Here is a 26517-nt window from a genome sequence, read left to right as displayed (position 1 = left end):
AATTTTTGTGGTAATCTTTATGCCACAAATGCTGTCAATTTAGCTCAACTTGTATTGAACCCGGAACATTCCTTTAAGGCCACATCCACTCCAATTTCACTACGTTTAAGCCTCTCATCCACACTATAATGGCATTTTCCTCCACTGAAAAAGGAGCAGTTCAAGAATGCTCTGCAATACCACATACTTTGGAAAATGAAGATGCTATGAAACTGATGAGTGTTGATGTCCACACTAACACCTTTACATTTGCAGTGGCGGATTTAGGCATAGACAATATGGGCAGCATCTTGCCGGTGGCGGCATGAACAACCTGAAGGGGGGGTTCGCCCATTTTTAGCATGGAATGCCCACTTTTCACCAATCCAATCACTTTCAGATAGACAAAGTATCACCCTACTTTTTCTCTTTTTCTCATTGAAGATCTGTTTCACTCTGGATTGCAAATGCAGTTTCAGGTTGATTTTAGTTGGTGAATCTAGTCTGTAAGGACACTAAAGCAATTTGAAATAAAAGCACAACCAGCCCATGGTTTTGGAGTAGCTTGTGATTAAAAGTACTTTATTAGTTCAAATCCACCAAAGAAGAGGCTATCACTTATTAACAAATACACAAAAGACAGTAAACGTTTAGATTAGACAAGAGTCTAATACAGTCAGATACAGTCCACATACACACTCAGGTGTGTTCACTCCCACGACGAAAGAGTCTTCTTCACTTTAACATACCTTTCCTATAGGATTATTTTGTTTGTTTGTTTATTGGTGAAGAGACAGGAAAGAGTTTAAGCTTGTGCACTTGTATAAAATGTTACTGTATTAGACATGCCAGGCACTGCCAACTTAAAGTACGTATTTCTGTGAGAGAGATAGTCATCACTTATGTTGGTTTTTATACTCAGAGTAACTTACAATTCAAGAACGAATGGAACATTTCTATTCATCGTGTACAGCAGGCAATTGCACTATAGGCTAAAACGAGACACTTTGTAGCATTACTGAGACAGAGCGATTGGATTTATGCATTAAATGCTTGTATGGCACATTTGGTCCGTGTTAGTGTTTTCGTGTCACATCCCCCATTATATACACACACTTGATGAATAGATGTATACATGTTTGGATTTGTTGTAAACTGTAGAGGTGTTTCAGGGCAGGCCAGTGCTCATTTACAGGAAGTAGTCGGGTGTGCGGCGGGTGACATGGGGCTCTCCGCGTCGAGGGGCTGGATCAAACTGAAGGCTGGGAAACAAAAATGCAATGCTTACAAAATGTCTTCACATACAGATTACTGTTTGTCCAAATGATCTTAAAGGGCAAAACTTTCATCGGGTCATATTTCATCACAAAATCGTAAAGATTGTTTACATTGTGACATTATTTTACATTTAAACCCTCAAATTCTCATTTCTGTAATATGGCGATTTTTACAATTTAAACTATTATCAGAAGCTTTTTTTGCATAACGGCAAAAATTTTTTCAATATGCTTAATTGTCATGAAAATAATATCAATGCAAAATTAATAAAAAACAAAGGCTCTAGAAATTCACTATTCATGATCAAGATAACAGTAACTTACAATGAATATTTAAGAGTATCATCGAGTTCCATAATGGCAGCCTGGTTGCCACAGCGATAGCAGTAGTTTGGCGCACTGAAGATTGTGACGACATTCCTATCATGACACCAGTTGTATCCCTGAAAAAAATAAATAAAATTGTTTTACTTTTATGCTCAGTATTCATCTATTTTGATATATTCCACTAAATAGCAGATGGCTGAATTGAACTGTGGCTTTTACCTCCATGACGAGCTGATGAGCGCGTGACACCAGCGTGAGGCCATTAGCGTGATTGAAGGTTTCAGAGATGTCTTGTCCAAAGGTGTATCCAGCACCTCGAGGAGAGATTCCCCAACCACCACGATCATCAGGATCTGACCACAATAGATCACACATCGGCCCCTGAAACAGCAACATCATGAAAACATGTGTTTTATACATGCCACACCTTCCACTTTAATTACCCGTGACGTACACAAGTACAGGAGTTACTTCATCTGAAATGCTAATAAAAGAGTTAAAGAGATTCTACAGGGGAGTACAGTCACTAGAGTTCACAACTCATGAATCTGAGTGAAAGAAGAGTCATAATCTGCCGCAGGTCACTGAATACGAGTGTGAAGAGCGGGAGATGATTCTTAGAAAAGCTTCTTTAATGGCTGTTTCATATTAGGGCTGGGCAATATATTGAATATTCATGATATAATCGCGATGTTTGGCTGATGATATAAAATTAAGCAATATCGTGAATATCACAATGATTTTAATGTACTTTTTATTTGGCCATTAAATGTTTCATAAAAAATGTATCAGCAGACTAATTATCACAATCCTTCTGGGCAGCACAATTAATCAGAATAACACCAAAATGGCAATATGGTCATATGTGATTATAAAATTGCAATAAGATGTGATAAAAGACAGATAAACATGGTCTGTGCGTGCTTCAGAAAAAGTACTGAATATTCAAACATTTGGTGATTCCAAACTTTAGTAACTGCTACTAATTATTATACAAATCTACAAAGGCAGCACAGTATAACAGAAAAGGAGTGGTCAACAGCTCTTCACCCGGTATTTTATAGCTCCAGTGTTGCCAACTATTTCTCATGGGAAGTCGCCAAAGGCTCGCTGAAATGTCGCTAAAAGTAGCTAAATTACGTGATGACATCATTTATTACGTAAGACGTCAAATTTACATACATAAAAATATATTGCCGTAAAGAGCTATGGCAATTCCTTAAAGGTGTAGTGTTGAAGAACCATCATGTTTTTTTTTTGTTTTTGTTTTTATTGAACTAATCATATAACAATTAGTATTTAACTACTAATCATTTAGTTATCACTAATTGAACTTGTCAATCATTAAGCAAATTGTGGTGGGCAGTGGGGGATTTCTATTAATATATATATATATATATATATATATATATATATATATATATATATATATATACACACACACACACACACACACACACACACACACACACACACACACGCTCAACCAGTCAAAAGTTTTGAAACACTTATTCTTTATTATAATTTATGTTATTTTTTTCACATTTTAGAATAATAGTAAAGTCATCACAACTATGGAATAACATAAATGGAAATATGGGAATTAAATAAAAATTTTGGTTTTATTATGAAATAAATTATGTTGGCACAATTATATTTTTGTCTACAAAACTCATTTCAAACATTTAAGCATACGCCTTCAGATCAAAAGATTTTTAAGATCATGAGAAACATTTCAGTCAAGTGTTTCAAAACTTTTGACCGGTAATTATTTTTATCATTATAATTTTTTGTTATTGAAGTACATTATTGAACACCGACAAGGCCAAAATTATCCTAGCAATAGCAACCAGGGGTAGGCAGAGGTGTAGTGTTGGGGATGTTATTTTATTTTTTCAACATGGATCTATATGCCTAATGATACATTATATAGAGCTGTTTTGGAGATAATATGTATTATATCTAGTTTTTGAACATATCTCGTCTGTGTTGCTGAACCATAATTTATTACTTGTGCCAGTGTTACTGTGTCACAATGACTTTTTGACAGTGACACCTCATCTGTTCATATCACTCATCTTTATACTTTATTATACAGTGCATCCGGAAAGTATTCACAGCGCTTCACTTTTTCCACATTTTGTTATGTCACAGCCTTATTCCAAAATGGATTAAATTCATTAATTTCCTCAAAATTCTACAAACAATACCCCATAATGACAACGTGAAAGAAGTTTGTTTGAAATCTTTGCAAATTTATTAAAAAAAAAATAAAAAAAAATAAAAATCACATGTACATAAGTATTCACAGCCTTTGACATGACACTCAAAATTGAGCTCAGGTGCATCCTGTTTCCACTGATCATCCCTGAGATGTTTCTACAACTTGACTGGAGTCCACCTGTGGTAAATTCAGTTGATTGGACATGATTTGGAAAGGCACACAACTGTCTATATAAGGTCCCACAGTTAACGGTGCATGTCAGAGAACAAACCATGCCATGAAGTCCAATGAATTGTCTGTAGACCTCCGAGACAGGATTGTATCAAGGCACAGATCTGGGGAAGGGTACAGAAAAATTTCTGCAGCATTGAAGGTCCCAATGAGCACAGTGGCCTCCATCATCCGTAAATGGAAGAAGTTTGGAACCACCAGGACTCTTCCTAGAGCTGGCCGCCCGGCCAAACTGAGCGATCGGGGGAGAAGGGCCTTAGTCAGGGAGGTGACCAAGAACCCGATGGTCACTCTGACAGAGCTCTAGCGTTTCTCTGTGAAGAGAGGAGAACCTTCCAGAAGAACAACCATCTCTGCAGCACTCCACCAATCAGGCCTGTATGGTAGAGTGGCCAGACGGAAGCCACTCCTCAGTAAAAGGCACATGACAGCCTGCCTGGAGTTTGCCAAAAGGCACCTGAAGGACTCCCAGACCATAAGAAACAAAGACTGAACTCTTTGGCCTGAATGGCAAGCATCATGTCTGGAGGAAACCAGGCACCGCTCATTACCTGGCCAATACCATCCCTACAGTGAAGCATGGTGGTGGCAGCATCATGCTGTGGGGATGTTTTTCAGTGGCAGGAACTGGGAGACTAGTCAGGATCGAGGGAAAGATGAATGCAGCAATGTACAGAGACATCCTTGATGAAAACCTGCTCCAGAGCGCTCTGGACCTCAGACTGGGGCAAAGGTTCATCTTCCAACAGATCAGATCCTGGATTTTGGAGATGCTCTGACCCAGTCGTCTAGCCATCACAATTTGGCTCTTGTCAAAGTCGCTCAGATCCTTACGCTTGACCATTTTTCCTGCTTTCAACACATGAAATTCAAGAATTGACTGTTCACTTGCTGCCTAATATATCCCACCCTTTAACAGGTGCCAATGTAACAAGATAATCAAATGTTATTCACTTCACCTTTCAGTGGTTTTAATGTTGTGGCTGATCAGTGTATTTTGATGTGATCTGACTACAAAGCAGTGCATGATGGCAGAAGTTTGGATGTGACTTTTGGCTGTTCTGACCTCATGTGGGACCTCCTGCAGGCGATCCAGAGCACGAATGTGATCCAGCGTGTCAATAGATGGAGAGAGACCACCATGCAGACAGAATATCTGCCAGTGAGAGAGTTACATCCATCATTAATCAGACATCACAATTATTCAGCTCCATTAATGACAACATGATAGTGAGTAAAGTACAGTACAACAGCTTTATAATTAAACAGTGTATCTTTCAGAGAAGTATTTCTCACCTGTCCATCAACTAATGCCGTAAGGGGAAGATAGTCAAAGAGATCTGTAAAGTATTTCCAGACATTTGCATTGCCGTATTTCCTCAAGCACTCGTCATAGAAACCGTACACCTGTGTGATCTGTCTGCTCTCGTGGTTTCCCCGCAATATTGTGATGCGTTCTGGATATCGAACCTACGAATGAGTTAGACAGATGAAGATTCAAGAGGTTAAATTGTGTTGTTAATATGAAGAACTGTTCCAGGACTTCCAGATTTTTTTCCACAAAAAAAATTCATTTGACTTCAGCAACCATTGTTGCATTATATGCCAATGGTGTAAATTAAGATTTGGGATTTAAGAAATAGAGGTACATTTCAAATGTTCCCCACCCCCATTTTTGGACTCACAAGGGGTGGTGAAGTCAACTGATTTTAGTAATAAACCTACCTACCTAAACCTGTAAAAATAAAATCACGATGCTGACACCTTCCCAAGTTTATTTTTTGGCCTATAGTTTTGCTCCAAAATCATAGGCGAAAATACTTTTTTTTACCCCCTCCACAAAATAATGGATTACGCAGTAAATATTGATCCATGGCATTTAATGTTTTGCTCATCAGTAAAATATTATCAAAAACAAATATTTTGGGCCAAGGACCACTGGTTGAGTTGACACGGAATCACCCTGCATCATTTAAATACTTGGTAAATGCAATTTACCTTTAGGGCAACAAGCAGTGAGACTGTCTCCACTGAGTAATAGCCTCTGTCTACATAGTCGCCCATGAACAGATAGTTGGTGTCTGGTGACTTCCCACCAATTCTGAAGAGCTCCATGAGGTCATGAAATTGGCCGTGCACATCTCCGCACACTGTGACAGGACAGCGCACCTCCTGAACATTAGACTCTTTAGTGAGGATCTCTTTAGCCTGCAGGTGTGACAACAGGAAACTCTGTTAGTGTCAGTGAAAGTGAGTGTAGAGAATGAATCTGTGTCAGTGCAAGCCTAACCTCATCAATAAAAATGTGTTTTCAAATGACAAATAATGAACAATTTTTTCAAGCCCAATTTGTAATATTGTGCAAATTCTTTCTTTAGAACTACACATTCAGCCTCTTCTACAGAACTAAAGAACAAATAGAATAGATTGCAACAGTCTGATTCCGGAAGTAAAAATGTATGTTTTCCATAGGCAAATACATTTTAACAATAACTTATAATCCTTTTAAAGACAGAACTACTGTGAGCTACGAGGTTGTTAATCGATGGCTTCTTCTGAAGCCGTTGGTCTGCATTATTTCTAGGGCTGCCCCCTGATAGTCGACCAAACCTTAGTTGATGAGAAGAGTCTTGGTCGACCAAGTTTTGATTGGTCGGTTTGTTACAGAAAAAAATCCACAGGAAACCGACGAACACCGGTATTACCGCTGGTTAGACGCTAAGTGGTACTATGGGGTAATTTTTGTTAAGCAGGGTTCGGGTTAACCCTACACAATAAAGCAAGACATCTTGATTTCAAACTTTTAACTTTATTTTTTATTTATTTTAACTAAAAATTCAAATGAAACTGGAAAAAAATAAGTGCAGTTAAAATGTGTGTTGTTCAACTTTTTGAAAGATGGCTTTATAACAGTTGTCAACATCTCTCTGGCAAAGAACCTACTTCATCTGTGCATTCTCTACTGGATGGGTATTTCGTTCTCCGGGAAAATACATCGTGTGTGAATACATTTGTTTTGTTCCCTCCTTCACGATACATAAATATATCGCAATATCCAATTACATCGGCAACCCCCAGGCTGAGGGATCGGTGAATATTCTTGCTTTAATGATTTTGCATTGAAAATTAAATTAATTTATTTAAAAAAATGAAAAACTTAATTCAAATTGCACTCCAAACGAAATGAGAAAGCAATTAAAATAATGAAGTGATAAAATAATAATTATATATATATATATATATATATATATATATATATATATATATATATACACACACACACACACAGTGCATCCGGAAAGTATTCACAGCGCTTCACTTTTTCCACATTTTATGTTATGTTACAGCCTTATTCCAAAATGGATTAAATTCATTATTTTCCTCAAAATTCTACAAACAATACCCCGTAATGACAACGTGAAAGATGTTTGTTTGAAATCTTTGAAAATTTATTAAAAAAACAAAAAAATGAAAAAAACAAAAAAAAAAACAATCACATGTACATAAGTATTAACAGTCTTTGCTCAATACTTTGTTGAAGCACCTTTGGCACCAATTACAGCCTCAAGTCTTTTTGAGTATGATGCTACAAGCTTGGCACACCTATTTTTGGGCAGTTTCTCCCATTCTTCTTTGCAGGACCTCTCAAGCTCCATCAGGTTGGATGGGGAGCGTCGGTGCACAGCCATTTTCAGATCTCTCCAGAGATGTTCAATCTGGTTCAAGTCTGGGCTTTGGCTGGGCCACTCAAGGACATTCACAGAGTTGTCCCGTAGGCACTCCTTTGTTATCTTGGCAGTGTGCTTAGGGTCATTGTCCTGTTGGAAGATGAACCTTCGCCCCAGTCTGAGGTCCAGAGCACTCTGGAGCAGGTTTTCATCAAGGATGTCTCTGTACATTGCTGCAGAAATTTTTTTGTACCCTTCCCCAGATCTGTGCCTCGATACAATCCTGTCTCGGAGGTCTACAGACAATTCCTTGGACTTCATGGCTTGGTTTGTGCTCTGACATGCGCTGTTAACTGTGGGACCTTATATATACAGGTGTGTGCCTTTCCAAATCATGTCCAATCAACTGAATTGACCACAGGTGGACTCCAATCAGGTTATATATATATATATATATATATATCACACACCTTTCCATTTACCGTCAGGCAAGAACAGGGTTTCTGCAGGTTCGAAGGAATGAAATTTTAAGGTAAAATAAAAGAAAAATTTAAGACTACTTTTGCAATAATAATAATAATAATAATAATAATAATTAAATAATTCTTTAGCTGGTAAATACAAAACCACTGAGACTACTTGGATGTCTCTGGACATGTTTTTTATATCTTATTGTGCATTTGTGTTTTCTTTTTTTAAATAAGTTAATTCAACATTAAAACTCTAAATGAATTCATTAAGAATACACGTAGCCTAAAGTATGTAACCTATATTGTGACCCTTCTCTTTAGTCACTTGCTGTCCAGCAAGACGTGACGCAATAGACCAGTGCTTTGGCAATGTCACCGCTTATGTCAAACACGGAAGTGGTGGCAAAAACCATACGCAGAAAATTAACTTTTATCGGATTACGTTGTTGAAAAATGATTCTGAGGGCTCTCATTGACTGCTGTGGCTTCAAGCCATCAACAGAGCTGACTGGACTGAGATAATTTCAACTCACAACTTTGCAGCAAAAATTTATAGCGAAAATAATTACATGTTATTTATGAACTCATTTTATTATAGTACTTTTATCGCTAAGAATATGTTTGTTTTTATGATGGTTTTGTGTCATACTTTCGTTTAATCATCTAATCTGTCAAATCTAACACAACAGTCAGTGGGCTTTCTGCCACCACTTACTGCGCATGCGCTGACATTTTTGTAAACAAGAGGATTGGTCTATAGACCTTATTCATAGTAGCGCCATGTTTAATGGAAATGGAAATGAAGCTGTGAGGGATAGACTTACCATCTCTTCAATGGCATGCACAGTATAAATCTGTAAAAAGCTCCAATATCCCATTTGATTTTCCACAACTCATGTTGTCTGGAGTTTTTTGTCTACTGAGTGTCCTGAGATTTTTCCAATGTTTTGTCTGCGGAACGATCCAAAAACACTTTAAACTGCAGTACAGCCTGTTGAAGAGACTGAACGTCTATCCCTCACAGCCTCGTTGTCATTCTCATCAAAAAATGTATATGCTGCTGCTGTGAATATGGTCTAGCATGTGCTGAATAACATTTATATATTTTTTTCTTGGCAGATACCTTGACCAAATACTTTAACAGGTAGTTGAAGGGCAGTTCATTTAAAAATGAAATTTCTGTCATCACTGGTCACCCTTGAGTCTATATGAATTTTCTCTGCCGTGGAACAAAAAAGGAGATGTTAAGCAAAACGTTTAGTCTCATTCACTGTCACTGCATCTTGTTTTTCATTCAATGTAAGTGAATGGTGACTGAAACTCCCTAATATCTCCTTTTGATATCCACTGAAATAATAAAGTTATATAGGTTTGCAACAGCATGAAGGTAAGTGATGACAATGTTAATTTTTGTGTGAAATATCTCAAGTAAAAGTCAAAACTCGTCAGTTACCTTAAAAATGGCTGTTTAAAGTTGACAATATGTATTGAAAATGTTCTGTGCTGCATAATTAGTTATGATGTAACAGATTGTATACTAAATATTAAATATAGATAATATATTTTCATATATATATTATTAATATTATAATTTTATATAATTATATTATTATTGTTTTGTATATTATTACAATTTTTTTTAAATTGACTGATTGAGATGGCAGAGAAAATACCTGTATATGTCAGATGGAGCTCGAGAGAGGTGGAGATGAGAGATATAACAGGTTTAACTCTGCAGCTGAGTAGTTCTGTTAGCTTTGCAATTATTGTCAAAGGTAATGTGAAATAAGGAAGCGCAAAGATCTGAAAGGCGTCAAAAGACGCTCCAACCTCGTGCGCTTGCAAATTGTCACGTTGACAGCTTTGTCGATTATAAGCAGAAGCGACAGTATTGGCGAATCGCTCACTTACAGAGACGCAAAATAACGGCATTTGCATTTCTGATTAATGGGTTTATGAAGGTTTATACATGTGTAACATCGTAAGTTCAGTAAAAATGCGCTTCCCTGCGCGCGCTCACACTAAACTCAATGACGGATGCACGAGAGAGTGAGAGATGATTTTGACTCATGCAGATTCTGCTGTTTCAAGCAGAATTCACGCCGCAAAATTTAAGACCTCAGCAAACTGAGACTTCTTGTAATTTATTTAAGACTTTTTATGGCCTTAAATTTTAAAAAGTAAATTTAAGACTTTTTAAGGACCCACGGAAACCCTGAAGAATCCGTCTTAACATGCAGGCGGAAAAGTACTTACACAAATGAAGACATAAAAACAATTATAAATGTAAAAATAATAATCACTGAATAATAAATCATGGTTCGAGGTGAACGTGTTTTTGTATTTTATGTTTTAATCACAGATGTATAGGCTGCAGAGTTGGGGTCACAATGAACTGCTCTGTGGAAATAAAGTGAACTGAACTCAAAACACCTCCTGTGCCGAGATGTCTGAGGTCATTTGCAGCACTCCTAGATGATACTGTTCTTGCAAGAAAAAAAATCAGAAGACAGAAACAAAGAAAGAGTGAGAACCTTTTACATACGTGTGTTCCACGAGACTGCACGCCTCCGTACAAACACCGTGCCATACATGCACATAGATGGCTTTTCTGTCATCTGTTCTTAATAATATAATAAAGTGTGTTTTTTCTAGCACGTGTATGTGTGTCTACAGGCAAATTATTTGTAATATTAATAGCCAAATAATAATAATAATTTAATACATTAATGGGAAAACGAGCCAAATATCGTCGAGATGGTCATCAGCTATTGGCGATCACCCTGACCATCGTCGATCCCCGAGATCTTCATCTGTCAGCACAACCCTAATGTGCATTTCTCTCTATAAATTACCAAAATGTTCAGACAGTCTCCTTGCTGGTTTTTCCAACACATTCAGAATCATTACCGCTTTTGCCAGTGTTGCTGCGGCTTGCTTCATGCATGCGCTTGTAAAATGTATATTTTAAAGGCTCATTATTACGGTTTAGTATTTCTCTGTAATGTAGAACAGTGTTAGCGATGTTACTTATAACATTCTTTCTCAGCCCTGGAACTCAAACCATTTTCTGATGCCCCCCAAAATATATATATTTAAGTAATTAAATTAATATCATAAACGTGCGACGACTAGTCGACTAATGGCTTAAACTAACGACTACTAGTCGACTAGGAAAATCTTTGGTAGGGGGCAACCCTAATTATTTAATCTACATTTTTTTTTTAATTGTGTATTGGAATTCCCGAAAAACTACGCTACCCTTGATCCTGAAGGGAAACGACCCACCAATCAGAGAATCGCGGCCAACAAAGTGCGACAAAAGAGCTCAAAAGTCACTGCCCACTTCCATGATGCAATGTTAATGGATTTTGTCTCTATATTTATAATCAAGATTAAATCAGTAGTTTTATATATTTTTCATCATTTGTAATTCTATTACATCATTTGCAATGCTTCAATGGTATTGTAGTTCATTTCCTCATGATGTTAAGTACACACTCTTGCACCTAAGGCTGGGCAATATGGCCAAAAATATTATCACAATATTTTTTTTTTTTCAAATCGTTCGATACCGATTTTTATCACAATATAGAGTACTTTTTATACCATTAATGAGGAAGAAAATGCATTCCATGTTGACTTCAAGAATGAATCTAAACATAACTTGTTTGTTTACAGGTAAACTCTACGGTAAGTATAATAAAAACAATCATTGTCAATATTCATATAAAAATTTTATCCTTACATTAATGCATATTTTGTTATTCTGATTAGTTAATAAAGTGTATCAAATTGTAACAAGAGCAGGAAAATAAAAGAGTGACTTTATGGAAACGTGGCCCATCAGCACATACAGCGTGTCTCCCTTGTGATAATAAATATGATTACTTATTTAACATCATTCTGTGAAATATATACACAAAACCCTTTATCTGGTGAATATATAGGCTATAAAAAGCTTAATTTAGTAAATACTTAAATATAGAGCCAAGTCTCCGTTATTTCAAAGTAAGAGTCCCCAGTGAATTTCGGGCTTGTTTAAAAGTCCTGCGTTGTGCACCAAATCTTAATTTTTTTCTAGTTATTATTGGGATTTTGGTTGAACAATAAACTGCATCTGTGATTTTATTTTGGACTCTTGAAGCCTTAATGTTAAGGCCGTTATAGAAAGGAAAGAATAAGAAATTGTTTTAACATTCTATAAATCGATTTTTAAAAAACTATCAGCCGATTAACTTATCAACATTTATTTACCACATTAGTTATCGGTCAAACTCTAAAAGATATGTTTTAATTTGTAGTTCAAGAAGTATACTCAGTTTAATGTTCAGTCTTACATAATGTATTTGAACTCTTTTCACAACAAGTTCATTGTTTCAGTGGAGGTTTGACTCCTCATGGTCATCCATTTTTAAGTTTTCGGCATGGTTCTTCTTCCTGGTTTTTGCAAGACGCGTTTTAGCTACACAACCCATACATGATATAATTGCTGTAGCCTAAAAGTCATTACATCCACTAAGAGCTTTCTTGCCTGTGTCAAAAAAAATTAGCGGATGTGACAGCACTATGGATCATGAAAACACGCTTAACCAAATAGTAGGTAAATAAACAGCAATGGTGTTGATGTCGGCTTTGATGTTGTGTTCGGCTGGATAGCTAGTTTTAGCTGGCTAGCGGCTACCTTGCCCTGCTGTCATGTAAACTAATAATGATGCTAGCTAGCCGCTAGTCAGCTAATACTTCCTAGCCGGCTGATTTCATGACTGATTTATTTAGCTAATTGCGTTTTTAACTTTGCCAAACTGCTTGCGTTTTTAGGCAACACGCACCTAATCGTCTAGATGTAGAACATACATACATACAATACAGAAAATTATTCAAAAGTAAATAACTGATAAAGGATTTTCTTTTTCAATAAATATCAAGATCTATTGCCCAACCCTACCTGAACCTTTGTCTTTTGAACCTTTGATTTGGTTCATGGCTTAAAACTCTTTTATGGTGGGCAGGCACTCTTGCACTATATTGTGCATCTCCCAGAACATGCCAGTAACTGCACAGCAACACCTTGGCAATCATCGCCAAAACCCTAGCATCACTGCAGTTAGTTTTCAAGTCAATTAAAGTCATTTTTATTTGTATAGCACTTTTCACAACACACATCGTTTCAAAGCATGTTTACAGAAAATTAAGCTATAACAGAAAATGAAGCCGTATGTCTTATGGTCATTATTGTGCAGTTTAATGAAAAATGTGATTGTAGATTGTAAAAAATATTATTGTAAGCCAAAAGCGGCTGTAGGGCTGGGCGATATGGCCAAAAATATTATACAATATTCTTTTTCATATCGTTCGATATCTATATTTATTCACATTTGCACACTGCACATTTTCTTTTTAATTTCCAAGTAGGCAGAAGAAAAGAAAAAAAAAATCATAAACAGTCTATACAAAACTGCATTGGGGGTCCAGAAACAGCCAAAGTAGTGGTGTCTGAGGGATCTTCTACCAAAATATTAAAAGTTTATAGAGTTTATCAATCGAGTACAGTTGGATATGAATGTTAAAAGATCATCAGTTCGTTTTGAAGCATAATGAGAGCATAATGTTTACGTTCAAATTATTTTTATATTTCATTACATTCAGATCCCCAAGTATGGGAGCATAGAAACCCTTGTGACTGAGGAATGATACTATATGGGGGTTCAGGGGTATCTCCTGAGAGAACATTTAGAAAATGTAAAAGTCTGAATGGGCCATTTTTTTATTTTCATTTAAGTGAGAAAGTCTAGGCTACAAAGTAGTAATTTTATTGTCTTTCCTTCTCATCCATGCCAGAGATGATGACATCTGATTAATTTCACAAAATTAGAACAGAAATCTATTTGTTTATTATTAAAGGTTCGTAACCTGTTGATTAATACATCTAAATTTAGAAGGAAAAACGTTATGGTCTAAAGGGGCTCTGGAACCGTGTTAACTTATGCGCCGCCTCATGTCTGCTCACATGCAGGGAAAGGAGGAAACGCGTGCAGAGCGGGTCAGGGCATAAATGAAGCGTGTTCAGTTCTGGGAAAAAAAAAATCAAGAATACAGTGCAGAAAGATCAGATCTGGTGTACACAACATCGTCATGACATCGTCAGACTGCGGTGACTGAGGTAGCCTAATCATTAGCAAGGCAGCTAACGTTATCAACTTCATACAGTCTGAGAAAGCTGAACTGCTTGCGTTTTTAGCGACTCGCACCTGATCATCTAGATCAGCGGCCACCAAATAGCGGACCGCGGTCCAGGTCCGGACCTCGGCTTGGTTCCATCCAGACCACGAGACATCTTGAAATTTGCTGCCTTATATCACCGTTTCTATACTTAAAGTGATCAGTGCGACAAAACAACAGAGCACTGATCTTTCAGTGCTGTATCCTCAAATACTTTTCTCTTTTACAGAACACACTTCATTTATACCCTTTCGCACTGTGCGCAGAGTTGCAGATGCAGTTATTTTAACGACAGTAGACCATAGCGAAGAAATAGAGTGAGCAGCAATATAGATGGATACTGGCATCTTTTGTAAAACACTGCAGAAAATGAGAATGAAGCGAAGTGAATTCAACTTCATGTGTCTGAAATGAATCCGACCATTCAGCTAAACCAGGTTTGTGACAGGACAATGTGCTTCCAGAGTGCCTTTAAACAATAACTTTTTTTCCATCTAAAATTAGCTTTTAATTTTAATCAGCATGTGATCAGCCTTTCACAAATGGATTATTTTTGTGAAAATATATCAAAGATCGCCTCTCGCATAAATGACAAGGAAAAGCGCTGCACGATTATAGCAAAAATCATAATTGTCAATTATTGCCCTTGATATTGTAATCGTGATTACTAATGTCAATTAAAATATTAAATTACCATGACGTCGGGGGCCTGGGTATCTCAGTGGTAAAATACGCTGGCTACCACCCCTGGAGTTCGCTAGTTCGCTAGTTCGCATCCCAGGGCGTGCTGAGTGACTCCAGCCAGGTCTCCTAAGCAACCAAATTGGCCCGGTTGCTAGGGAGGTTAGAGTCACATGGGGTAACCTCCTCGCGGTCGCTATAATGTGGTTTGTTCTCGGTGGGGCGCATGGTGAATTGAGCGTGTTTGCCACGGTGGGTGGCGTGAAGCCTCCACACGCGCTATGTCTCCGTGGCAACGCGCTCAACAAGCACGTGATAAGATGCGCGGGTTGACTGTCTCAGACGCGGAGGCAACTGGGATTCGTCCTCCGCCACCCGGACTGAGGCAAATCACTATGCGCCCACGAGGACTTAGAATGCATTGGGAATTGGGCATTCCAAATTGGGAGAAAAAGGGGGAAAAATCCCCCCCCCCAAAAAAAAAATTTTTTTTAAATAAATTACCATGAAGTCACAAAGTAAGCAAAGTAACAGATTTCAATGGTGGATATGAGCTGCGCTCCAGTTTCTTTTAAGCATTAAATATTGTAATAATGTTTGTTAATGTTAGGCCAAATAAAACTTATTTTAAATGGATATCTATGGTATAAAATAAATTATATTATTGCTAAATGACTTCTTAAATTATTAGTCCACATACAGTAAATAATATGACATTCAATTTTCAAACTTATTAACAGCCGATTTAAATTGACCAAGTTACTTACTGCATTCAGTAAGCCCTTTGGTGGTGAGACAGGGGACCATTCATCACGTTAGGTCTTCAATGGTGATCTTGTTCACGTAAGATCATCGTTAGATCATTTTTGGTCTCAGTGGTGCACTTTGGAAATTAAAAACAGTCATTTGCGATCGGAATTTGTGCAATTCGTGAAAATGTTAAATCTACTAATACCAGCTGTGTGGCAAATGGGTTTTATTACAGCAGACGCGATAACAATGACGGTGATTCCTGAAATATGGTATTCATGCCATATTCTTTATGTTGGCTACACCTCCAAAACAAACTTAGAACAGTTAAGCTGAATTACTTTATTGCTATTTTGTACAAATCAAACTCACATTGGCCTACATATTAACATGACAAAACAAAACTGTTATTTAATTTTTAATAAACTGTACACAGAAATCGAGCAACACGAAAAACTCTCCCATTACAATGACTGCTGTTACTCACTGCAGGTTTACACTGTCTGAGATCTGCATTACGATGCAAGCTCAATGACGCTCCGCACAAAGTTCTGCACTCTCGTGAATGCTCTCATTAAAAACAAAGCTGTCTAATCAGCACAATAAATCAATTATTTACACCACGTCTATGCCTTGATTAGAACGGGAGTGTTTTAGTTTTGTTGTGTTGCTCATTTGCAGTGTATTTATCATCTACATTCAAAGCGAGTGGTGCAATATGCAATGAATCCAAAATAATTCCAAAGTGCTTTTCGCTCTTGTTCTACAGCTTCTTTTCGAGTGTCAGGTGATATTTCTTCAGTATTAATTTTTGTGTGCCACCATGAAAGGTGGAGGATGGAACATAAAGTAAGCATCTGGGCATTAAGACGGTTTAAAACTTGTGCATTAGGATCAGTTGTCATTACTGATAGGACAGAGGATAATTTAAGTGGCTCTGATTGGCCATTGCATTTCATTGCTCAATGGACATGTTAGTGATTGGTGCAAAAACACATTGTAAACAGAAACCATTGATACAACAGGAGCAGACTTAAATTGAACGCTGTAATTGTCAGTTTTCACGATTACATAATCGAGGCAGCCGTAATCGCAAATAGTTTTTCGATTAATTGTGCAGCCCTATGAAAACGTTTCCATTATTTGATAGTCTGACCATTTATAGGCCTACTTAACTTTAGCTGTATTTTAACAGTATTTTTTAGCTTCACTATTGTGCTGTACATTGTTGGTAGATTTTCATTTTAAGGAAAATATAAAAATGGTCCATTCAGACTTTTACATTTTCAAAATGTTCTCTCAGAGGATATCCCTGAACCCCCAAACAATATATTTCCTTAATAGTCACAAGGCCTCCTATGCCCCTTGAGTATCTAAAAACACATATACTGGACCTGTTGTCATTCAGCTTCAAAATGACCAGTTGATTTTATCTTTTAATATTTATAACAAAGTGCTCTCGATTTATGAACTCACTGAAATAATTTAATCTTTTGGTAGAAGATCCCCCAAGCCTCACTACTTTGGCTTTGTCTCTGGAGCCCTAATGTCCTAATCCTTGCCCAGTTTTAAAGAGACTGTTTTGACTTTAATGTTTTTTTTCTTCTTCTTATTTTACAAAGTACTATTACTGACAACTTAGAAATTTACAATTAGGCCTACTATTTCAAAACATGAGCATTCCTTATGTTGTTTCATTGCTATACTGACTAATAGCACCATGTAAGTTATTGTTCGGACCTTTGCTGGGAAGGAAATCTAGAGGCTGGACCTCTTGGATCTTTAATTGAAAACCCCTGGTCTAGATGTAGAACACAGGCTATATATCAAAAATTAATCAAAAGCTTATCATCGATATTGTGGATTTTTTTTATCACGATAAATATCAAGATAGTTTTATCGCCCAGCCCTAGTGGCAAGGAACTCAAAACTCCAAAAGATGTAGGTTAATGGAGAAAAATAACCTTTGGTGGAACCAGGCTCACCTGGGGAGTGGGCGAATATATAAATATAATGCCAATATTAATTAATGCCAATGTTTTTCACGGGAAGCAATGTACACTGTAAAATCTAATTAGTTGACCTTACTTAGATTTTTCAAGGCAATCGGTTTGCATGCTTTTTCTAAGTAAACTGAACGTAATTTTTTAAGTAACGTTAACTAGTTACAAGTAAGCTTAACTCATCTATGATTAAAGTATCGTTGCTTTGATTAAATTATTTAAATTGGGTTATAACATGTCTTATACGTAAAGATATGAGGGATAAGGGAAATGATGACTAGACTCTAAGTTAGCCATATGGCACACTGGACTCTACTCAGTACTTCATAGTGCACATAAATCTGCCCTTTGTAAAGTACAATTGAGTAAAGAAGAATGGCTTAAACTAAACAGGCTCCAATTTCACCAGAGGTAACACTTATCACCCTCATGGTGACTTAATCTCAATTATCAAACAGCTACAACAAAACAACAACTATAGTCATAAGAATTAAAACTAAATAAATTTTTTAATAAAAAAAATATATATTATTTTACTACATAAGTTCCCTTGTTTTGACCAAACAAACATAATTTATTCAAGCGCAAGTGTTTATGGGTATTCCGCACAGCCGCAATTTTGTACTTGGTAATTTTAAGTTAGTAGTACTCGAAGCCAAATTTGAAATAACTTATGTATTTGAGTTATGATTCCAAAATGTGACATTTCAAGTAATGTTTAATTAGGACCACTTAAATGTTTTTATTAATGACAACTTTAGATTTAGAGAGCAACTGTAACTTAATTTAAACTAGTAAGAATAGTAAACATTTAAGATTGAGTAAACTATTTTTTATAATTTGAGATTACTATTAGTGTTTACAGTGTATAAAATGGAATATCTAGACTGCATTAAGATTCAATGAACATGCTGGTAATTTAGGACATCTTCTATACAAGACATTTAGAGTGTTACGTGCCTTCACTAGCATTAGCTTACAGCACACTCAAAAATATACCTGTCCAGTTTCAAGTCACAAAAATATCAGGACAACAAGTCCATATGGTGGCCAACATAGTCACAACATTAAACAATTAAAGATACAGCAGTGCTTATATGATGCCCATGTATGTCTGCTTGTTCTGTATCACTACGAAATCAAATCAATATCTGCTGCAAGAACAACCCCCATCCCTGTGGAGAAGAGAGAAGTGTGTTTTCATGGAGACCTTTGGTCAGGTCCCAATTTTCTTTTGAATATAATTTGAAAATTGGTAATATTTCAGTGAAAAATTCTAATTACATTTATCAGCCCTGTTGACAGCCATAGTTTAAACTGCAATATTTTTCAAAAATAATCGCAATTAGATTTTTTTGTCCAAATCTTTCAGCTCTACTCTCAGCTTTACTATCTGAAGCCAAAAGTTTCTATATTGTTTCACATTTATTTTTGTCATAATCTCTAAATCTAAGACTCCTGACATAATCCCAGTGTTAAGCCACCCAAACGAAAGTATGTGGAACAAAAATACATTGGTCATTTTTGTGAAATGTGGCATTTTGATGACGGGACACTGAGAAACTGACAAGTGTTTGATGATGTGAATGTAAGAACACGATTGTGTGAGTAAAAGTACATTTGTTTACAAGTAAAAAAAAAAAAAAAGGAAAAACATTTTGTTTTTTTTATAAAATAGCCTAATACACACAGTCAGTTTCTAGGCTAGAAAGGTAACAAAAAACAAATACATTTTGCACTCTGGGAGCATACTTAATTATATGGTACTCTTTATTGGACAGTATGGAAACACCAGTTGGACCCACTTTATATTAGGTGCCCTTAACTACTATGTACTTATGTACACACATGTTGTTGCACTGTAGTTACATTTAAAGTACTTGCATTTAATTACATTTGTGGTTACACTGTTAACTTTACCCCTAACCCAACCCTTACCCAAAAACCTAACTCTAATCCCTAATCCTTCCCTTACTCCTAAACCTACCCGTACCTCACCCACAGTAGCAGCGAATGTGGAATTTTGCAGAATAACATGTAGTTACACAGTAAATACATAGTCTTGTATGTATTTAATGTTAGTACATAGCAGTTAAGGCCACCTAATATAAAGTGTGTTCCGCCAGTTTATATGTGACATGATCTATACAAAATGTTGTATAACATATTAATAACTGTGCAAATTACGTAATTTTAATATAAAGTATAGGTTGTATCTCCGGAAAAAAGACATACTCATTAACATTATGAATGGTGCCTTTAAAAACAACAATGAAAACCTATTTTTACCCCTTAAGTCATCTAAAACACCCTGTGTTTGTGTTTTACTTAAAACAAGATTTTACCTGTTCTAACTTGTATTATGTTTACCTCTCAGTTATATTAAATGGCTAATTACATTCTCAAGAGCTCAGCTGGAGAGTCAATATCAGTCAAGTCATGATAATGTCATACAGGTCCGATGACGTCGTCTAGTTTAATATTAACCGAGGTAATGCCTGTGTCACATGTAAACATAACTGTAGTAGTGCTCGCTTCAGTCAAAGTAAATAAAGTGCATTTACTGGAGGTTATTCTTCACACACACAGGCAAATAGTCTACCACATTATACAGAAACAGACTAAACTATACAAGTGTGTTGGTTTAGGCGTTACTGTCATTCAAATGATATAATAACAATATTTAACAGTGAACTGCTGACACTGACAGACTCACGAAATATCATAAACTCGAGAAAATATAATAAACAGCAGCATTATAGCAGGGGTCACAAATATATTGGCTACTAGCAAACTTTTATTTTAAATATTGGTCTGATTTGGTCAATATTGAAAGTAGATAATGTTGAAGTTTCATTTTCTAATTACAATTGGTGAAGGACTAAAAGAGTTTTCCATCTGTACATTACACTGTTCTGAAGCCTGCTTTACCTTCAAGCACTCAGTGTGAATAATATTGGTTTCAAAACAGGCAAAATAGCACACATTCTTAATATAGGTCATCGTATAGGTTTTTGGCCAACAAACAAACAAAAAACAAAGCTAAATTAATGATCGTTTATCATACATGACGAAAATGATCTCTAATCAATGATGTTATTTCTTGATATACTAACGACAATAAATATGTTTAATATAGCCGAGCATATTCATAAAATGATGAATATATTTAATCAAATGTATTAATAATCATATTGCTCAGTACCTTCTCGCAGAGCGTTCTCACTTGGTTCTCGGTGAGCTGTTTGCACTCGTTCAGCTGCTCGACCCATTGGTCTAATTCTTTCGTGAACACTTTATCATCCATCTTCGGTTATTAATCCACTTGAAATGAATTCTGCCGCACTCACTGCTGTTTATCACGGAGATCAGCTCATTAAACACGGGTGTTTTGAACTCGTGGTAAGTGTTCTCTGTTTATATATGTTTTTGTCCGTTGATTCCTCTCGGTTTTCCGACCTTCCTCATGAACGCACTGTGTAATGGCCGCTGTGTTCGTCGCCCGTGACGTCATCAGACAGACATGAGGCTGAACGAGGTGCTGCCCCCTGCGGCCAAGAAGACCATAAACCGCTCAGATATCCTTTTAGGAAAAATCGAACGAATTCAGGAAAGTTTAAATTTGGCTGAATGGCACATATTATTACAATGGTCAATGTCTTGAATAAACGAAGTTACCTGGTGCTTGCAGTTTACAAATAGTACGTGAGAGAAACTAACTGCATCTTAACATCTAATGCATAGTGTTCATTCAAAATTAATGTTTCAGGGAACACTCACAAAGAGGGTAAAAAAAGGTATCCCCTAATCTAAATAGATGTTTGTTATATAATCAACTGTCAGCCAAAGTCAGTTGTTAAACCGTTAAAGTCAGTCATATACATTAATGAATTTCCAAGAATTTCACACACCATTGCACTTGTGTATATGGCAGTGTGACAATAAAGTGATTTGATTTGATTTGATTTAATGGACGAGAATCAAGGACAGTTGCTGGCTTGAGTTTTGTGTTACGATTTATTCATTAAGATTAAAGAGTATGTCTTTATTTTTTTGCCTTCATTCAAGAGGAATTATCAGTGTCAGATATCATGATTTTTGCTTTCTGTCCAATGAAGTAGTTGAACACTAGAGTTCATAGATCATCTCAGCTGTGTTGAGGGTTAGGGTTTTTTACTCTCGATAAAACAAAAAAATCGAGGCCTGAGTGTTCTGTTTGCAAAGTGAAGAAAAACATAAATTAAAGAAACAAAAAATTAAGGTCTTATATATGTCTATAGGGTACAACAGGGCTAAAGTCCCCCCTGGGTTAAAGGCACTTTTGATTTTATTTTCTCCCAAAACACTAAACAGCAACAAAAACCCCCACAGTCCTTTCCTAAACACATTTGTCACTATACACTGCAAATATTCCGGATCCATGAGATCATTACATGCAGTGTCTAAAGTTTGAATCTGAGGTCATTTGATCTAATATTTAATATTAAACGTTGCACATTTCAGTAGCTAATGAGAATCCTTGAAATTATCACATTTATTTTGAGACAAAATGCTAATTTGTCATTTTCAGTTTTGTTCAAGGTGAATGAATCAAATGTTTTTAAATAACTGTCCATATAAGTGAAAGGACAGTATTTGGGGTAAAAAAAAAAGGCCCCCATACAACACACTGTTTTTGTTCAGTGGGGTGAATAGATTTGTTATAAAGAATGCTCAAAGTGAGCTCACATTGACTGATCCAATCGCAATGGAGATTCATTGGTTTACAGAATACTTGAAATGTTATGAAATAACAAAAGTGATTGAAATAAACAGAAAATGGTTATTTCAGGTTAACAAATGAAACCTTATTGTATTCCATCACGTTCATTACGATCGCAAAATTCTGGCCAGTTAATAGTTCCTAGAATATCAAAATCCACAAAAGGAGGTAGATCCTTTTTCCTATTTGGCTTCTAAACTATGGAATAATCTCCCAAACACTGTATTGGCATTATATTCATGTTGTTTTGCCAGAGGGGAACTGGCCCCCACAGTGAGCCTGGTTTCTCCCAAGGTTATTTTTCTCCATTAACCAACATCTTATGGAGTTTTGTGTTCCTTGCCACAGTCGCCTTCAGCTCATAAATACAATTGTGATTTAATTATTTATTTTTATACACAATTTACAATCAGATTTAATCAAACTACACAATGATGACTCTAAGACTTTATAGATATTACAGAGTTATTTTCTGTTAATGCATGTGTGGCATGGGGGGCGTGGTCGGTCTGCAGGAGAGAGAGAGCAGTAAGGCTCGTCACCTGGGTCGTAATTATCTCTAACATCTGTCTCTCATTATAGTGATGGCGGAGGGAGACCTGATCATCAATAATCAGAGCACCAATGGGGGAGAGAGAGACCCACAAACCGACACCAAACATAGAGTGTGTTTTTCCCCATTACTTTGTGTTTGATTTATTTTGTATTGACGGTTACCGTCAGGTGTCTGAAAAATTATAAAGATTAAAAGTCTGACCTTGAACCTGCTTCGCTGTCTGCTGACTCCTATATTGACCACGAACTGAGAACCTTTTACAGTGGTTCTGAAAACCTGGCTTTGGAGGAGAACGCAGTTATGGAGTCCTCACCACTGGGCGAAGTCTTCAAGACCCTCACCAGTATCCAGCAAACACAACACCAAGCCCTCATGGAAGTAAGCCTGGTACAGGAACAACGCTTCCAACTCCTGCTCCAGGCACAAGCGGAGGACCAGCAGGTGCTCCGGAGCCTGATCGTCAGGGAGGGGGCTGGCGCTATGACCTCCTCGGAGCCTACTCCACCGGTGGTCCTCATGAAGATGGGGCCAAATGATGATCTGGAGGCCTTCCTCAACCTATTTGAGAAGACCGCAGAGGTTTGGAGGTGGCCTCCATATCAATGGGTGGCACTCCTGTTGCCCTTATTCTCTAGGGAGGCGCAGCTAGCGACACAGCAACTTCCCACTGCCAGCCTCCTAGATTACAGCCACCTAAAGAAGGCCATCCAGCAACGGGTCGGTCGGACCCTGGAGCAGAGTCGGCAGCTTTTCAAGTCTCTGAGCTTCGGGAAGCACGGCTGCCTGTTCGCTTTTGCACAGCAGCTCCGTGACGTCTGCCGGAAATGGTTGCTGGTGGGGGGAACCCACAGCGTTGTGGAATCTGGTGGTGCTGGATTAGTTCATCTCCCAACTTCCCCGAGGCATGGCCGAGTGGGTCCAGTGCCACCGCCCGGCATCATTGGAGGAGGCCGTCCAGTTGGCAGAGGACTACATGGCCGCGTTTCCAGGAGGCGGCGAAGCAGTGTATTCTCTCTCTTCTCTCTCTCCACCCCCTGAGTCTCATGTTCCCCCCTCCCCCTCAGCCCCACCCAGTCCCAACTCCTCGGAGGTGTGGAGGAGCCCCACCCAAACCCCACCCCCAGTCCAGTGGACCCTTCCTCTTGTCTGTCCCTCCCACTCCCCCGTCTCCCTCCGCTATCCCTACTAGGTTGGCGAGACCGCCCCCACAAGTGCGGAAGGAAGACCTGAGCCGGTCTGCTGGAGCTGCGGGGAAACCGGACACAGCCAGGAGCGGTGTCCAGTGATGGAGGTGGGGACACTGGTCCAGATCCCCGATGCTCCACAGGCTGCCCCCGATCGGGCAGGGGCATATGGGTAACGGTAAGTGTTAAAGGGGATACACATCAAGCTTTGGTGGATACAGGTTGTTCTTAAACCTCGATCCACCAACGCTTGGTGCAAGGTGGGGCATTGGATAAGAATAAACGGGTGAGGGTGAGGTGTGTGCATGGTGACATTCACAAGTATCCAGTTGTTACCATTGAGATATGATTCAGGGGAAAAAGGCATAGAGTTGAGGCTGTGGTTAATTCCTGCCTCACCCATCCACTAATTTTGGGAACCAATTGGCCCGGCTTTAAAAATCTATTGGGGGTAATGTGTGTGGATGGGTCCTGCAAAGTACGGTGTGTGGCGTGCAACGCTATGGCTAAAGAGGCAGTGCCAGGGCCGTCAATATCGGCTCCGCGTCAGGATGATGCAGATGAGGAAATTCCCATTCTCAGGGGCTTCCCTGAGGGGGATTTCCCTCTGGAGCAGTCGCGTGACGAATCCCTCAAGCACGCTTTTGACCAAGTGAAAGTAAATGTTGGTCAACAGCTCCAGCCTAATGTTGCATTCACATACCCGTACTTTTCAAGGAGCGGTTGAATCGAGTGATGCAGGACACTCAAACTAAAGAGAATACAACTCAGCTATTAGTACCAAAGAGCCGCTGGGAAACATTCTTCCAGGCAGCTCACTATAACCCAATGGCTGGCCACTTAGGTCACGAAAAGACTTGGGATGTTCGCGAATGGTGTACGGCGTGCCGTGAATGTCAGTTGGTGAATCCACCGGCCGCCCCAAAAGCGCCATTGCTCCCTCTGACGTTGATTGAGTTCCCCTTCAAGAGAATTGGCATGGACCTCGTCGGGCCATTAAAGCGGACTTCATGTGGCCATCGCTTTGTATTAGTTCTGGTGGATTATGCAACATGATATCCGGAAGCAGTGCCCCTGCGCAACATCTCAGCATGTAGTGTTGTGGAGGCACTCTTCAAAATCATCTCCCGAGTGGGGATTCCACAGGAAATCCTCACTGATCAAGGCACAACATTCATGTCACATACACTTCACAAACTATATCAATTATTAAGCATTAAATCGATTCGCACCAGCTTTTATCACCCGCAAACTAATGGGTTGGTCGAATGAATTAATAAGACCCTAAAAAACATGATTCATAAGTTCGTACACAAAGACGCTAAGAATTGGGATAAGTGGCTCAAACCCCTGCTGTTTGCAGTACGAGAGGTCCCGCAAGCCTCCACCGGGTTTTCCCCATTTGAGCTACTGTATGGGTGCCGGCCGCGCGGCATGCTTGACGTCATACGGGAAGCTTGGGAGGAAGGACCTTCAAATAGCAAAAATCTAATTCAATATGTTCTTGAACTTAGAGCAAAACTCCACACTTTAGGGCAGGTAACACAGGAGAATTTGCTCCAAGCGCAAGAACGTCAACGCCAACTGTACGACAGGGGCACTCGACTACGGGAATTCGCACAGGGAGATAAAGTGCTTGTATTGCTGCCCACAAATAACCTGTGTTTCAGACAAAAAATGGCCAGTTAGTTTGTGCATTACCAGTGAAAATATTTCCAAAAGAAGCCAAAACATCAAGCAAAACTCGCTCTCTGTGCTGCTCTCATAGTCAAATCGTAAACCGGCATGTGTACAACCTTTTCAAAAAGAGTAACTTCTGACTAACTTGCAGCAAATTGCCCACTCATTTTCACATGCAAATGAGCTTGCGATTTACCGTAAATGTTCGGTAGTGGTGAACATGCTGCAAACCTTTGGCAACAATGAAGAGTTTACCGCAACGCTCATTTGCATGTGAAAATAAGTAGCGAATGTGCAGCAAATTGTAGACCGGTGAAGGTGTTTACATGCAACACAAAATTGGGGTAATGGGCAAAATACTGTGTGTGCCGATCGGTTTATGCCTAAACTGTCTATGACCTTACCCAGATAAAAGAAAACCATTTCAAAGTGTTTACATGACCACACGTTTTCGGCTTATTAAAGGAATAGTTTACCCCAAAAATAGCGTACGCGCTGTGTAC

The 26517-nt window shown here is 38.1% G+C and overlaps 1 protein-coding gene across 4 annotated transcripts; it reads right to left on the bottom strand.

Annotated features, from left to right (window-relative positions):
* Positions 1-532: 532 nt before the first annotated feature.
* Positions 533-21315, bottom strand: LOC127433378 (serine/threonine-protein phosphatase 2A catalytic subunit beta isoform-like). 4 transcript variants are annotated; one of them, XM_051685238.1, is made up of 7 exons: positions 21038-21312; positions 6037-6246; positions 5335-5508; positions 4998-5194; positions 1803-1964; positions 1581-1699; positions 533-1241 (listed from the first exon to the last, which is right to left on the bottom strand). In XM_051685238.1, the coding sequence occupies exons 1-7, from the start codon at positions 21137-21139 to the stop codon at positions 1165-1167; spliced, it is 1041 nt and encodes a 346-aa protein (XP_051541198.1). In that variant the 5' UTR covers positions 21140-21312; the 3' UTR covers positions 533-1164. The 4 variants fall into 4 exon arrangements, with proteins under 4 accessions (XP_051541198.1, XP_051541199.1, XP_051541200.1 ...); XM_051685239.1 differs by having other exon boundaries at positions 5105-5194; positions 21038-21310; XM_051685240.1 differs by lacking the exon at positions 21038-21312 and adding an exon at positions 7642-11807.
* Between the last annotated feature and the right edge of the window lie 5202 nt (positions 21316-26517).

This window comes from Myxocyprinus asiaticus, chromosome 43 (assembly GCF_019703515.2).
Source record: "Myxocyprinus asiaticus isolate MX2 ecotype Aquarium Trade chromosome 43, UBuf_Myxa_2, whole genome shotgun sequence".
Taxonomy (NCBI): domain Eukaryota; kingdom Metazoa; phylum Chordata; class Actinopteri; order Cypriniformes; family Catostomidae; genus Myxocyprinus; species Myxocyprinus asiaticus.
Note: the sequence above shows the minus strand (reverse complement) of the source record. Positions and strands in the feature narration are given on the sequence as shown.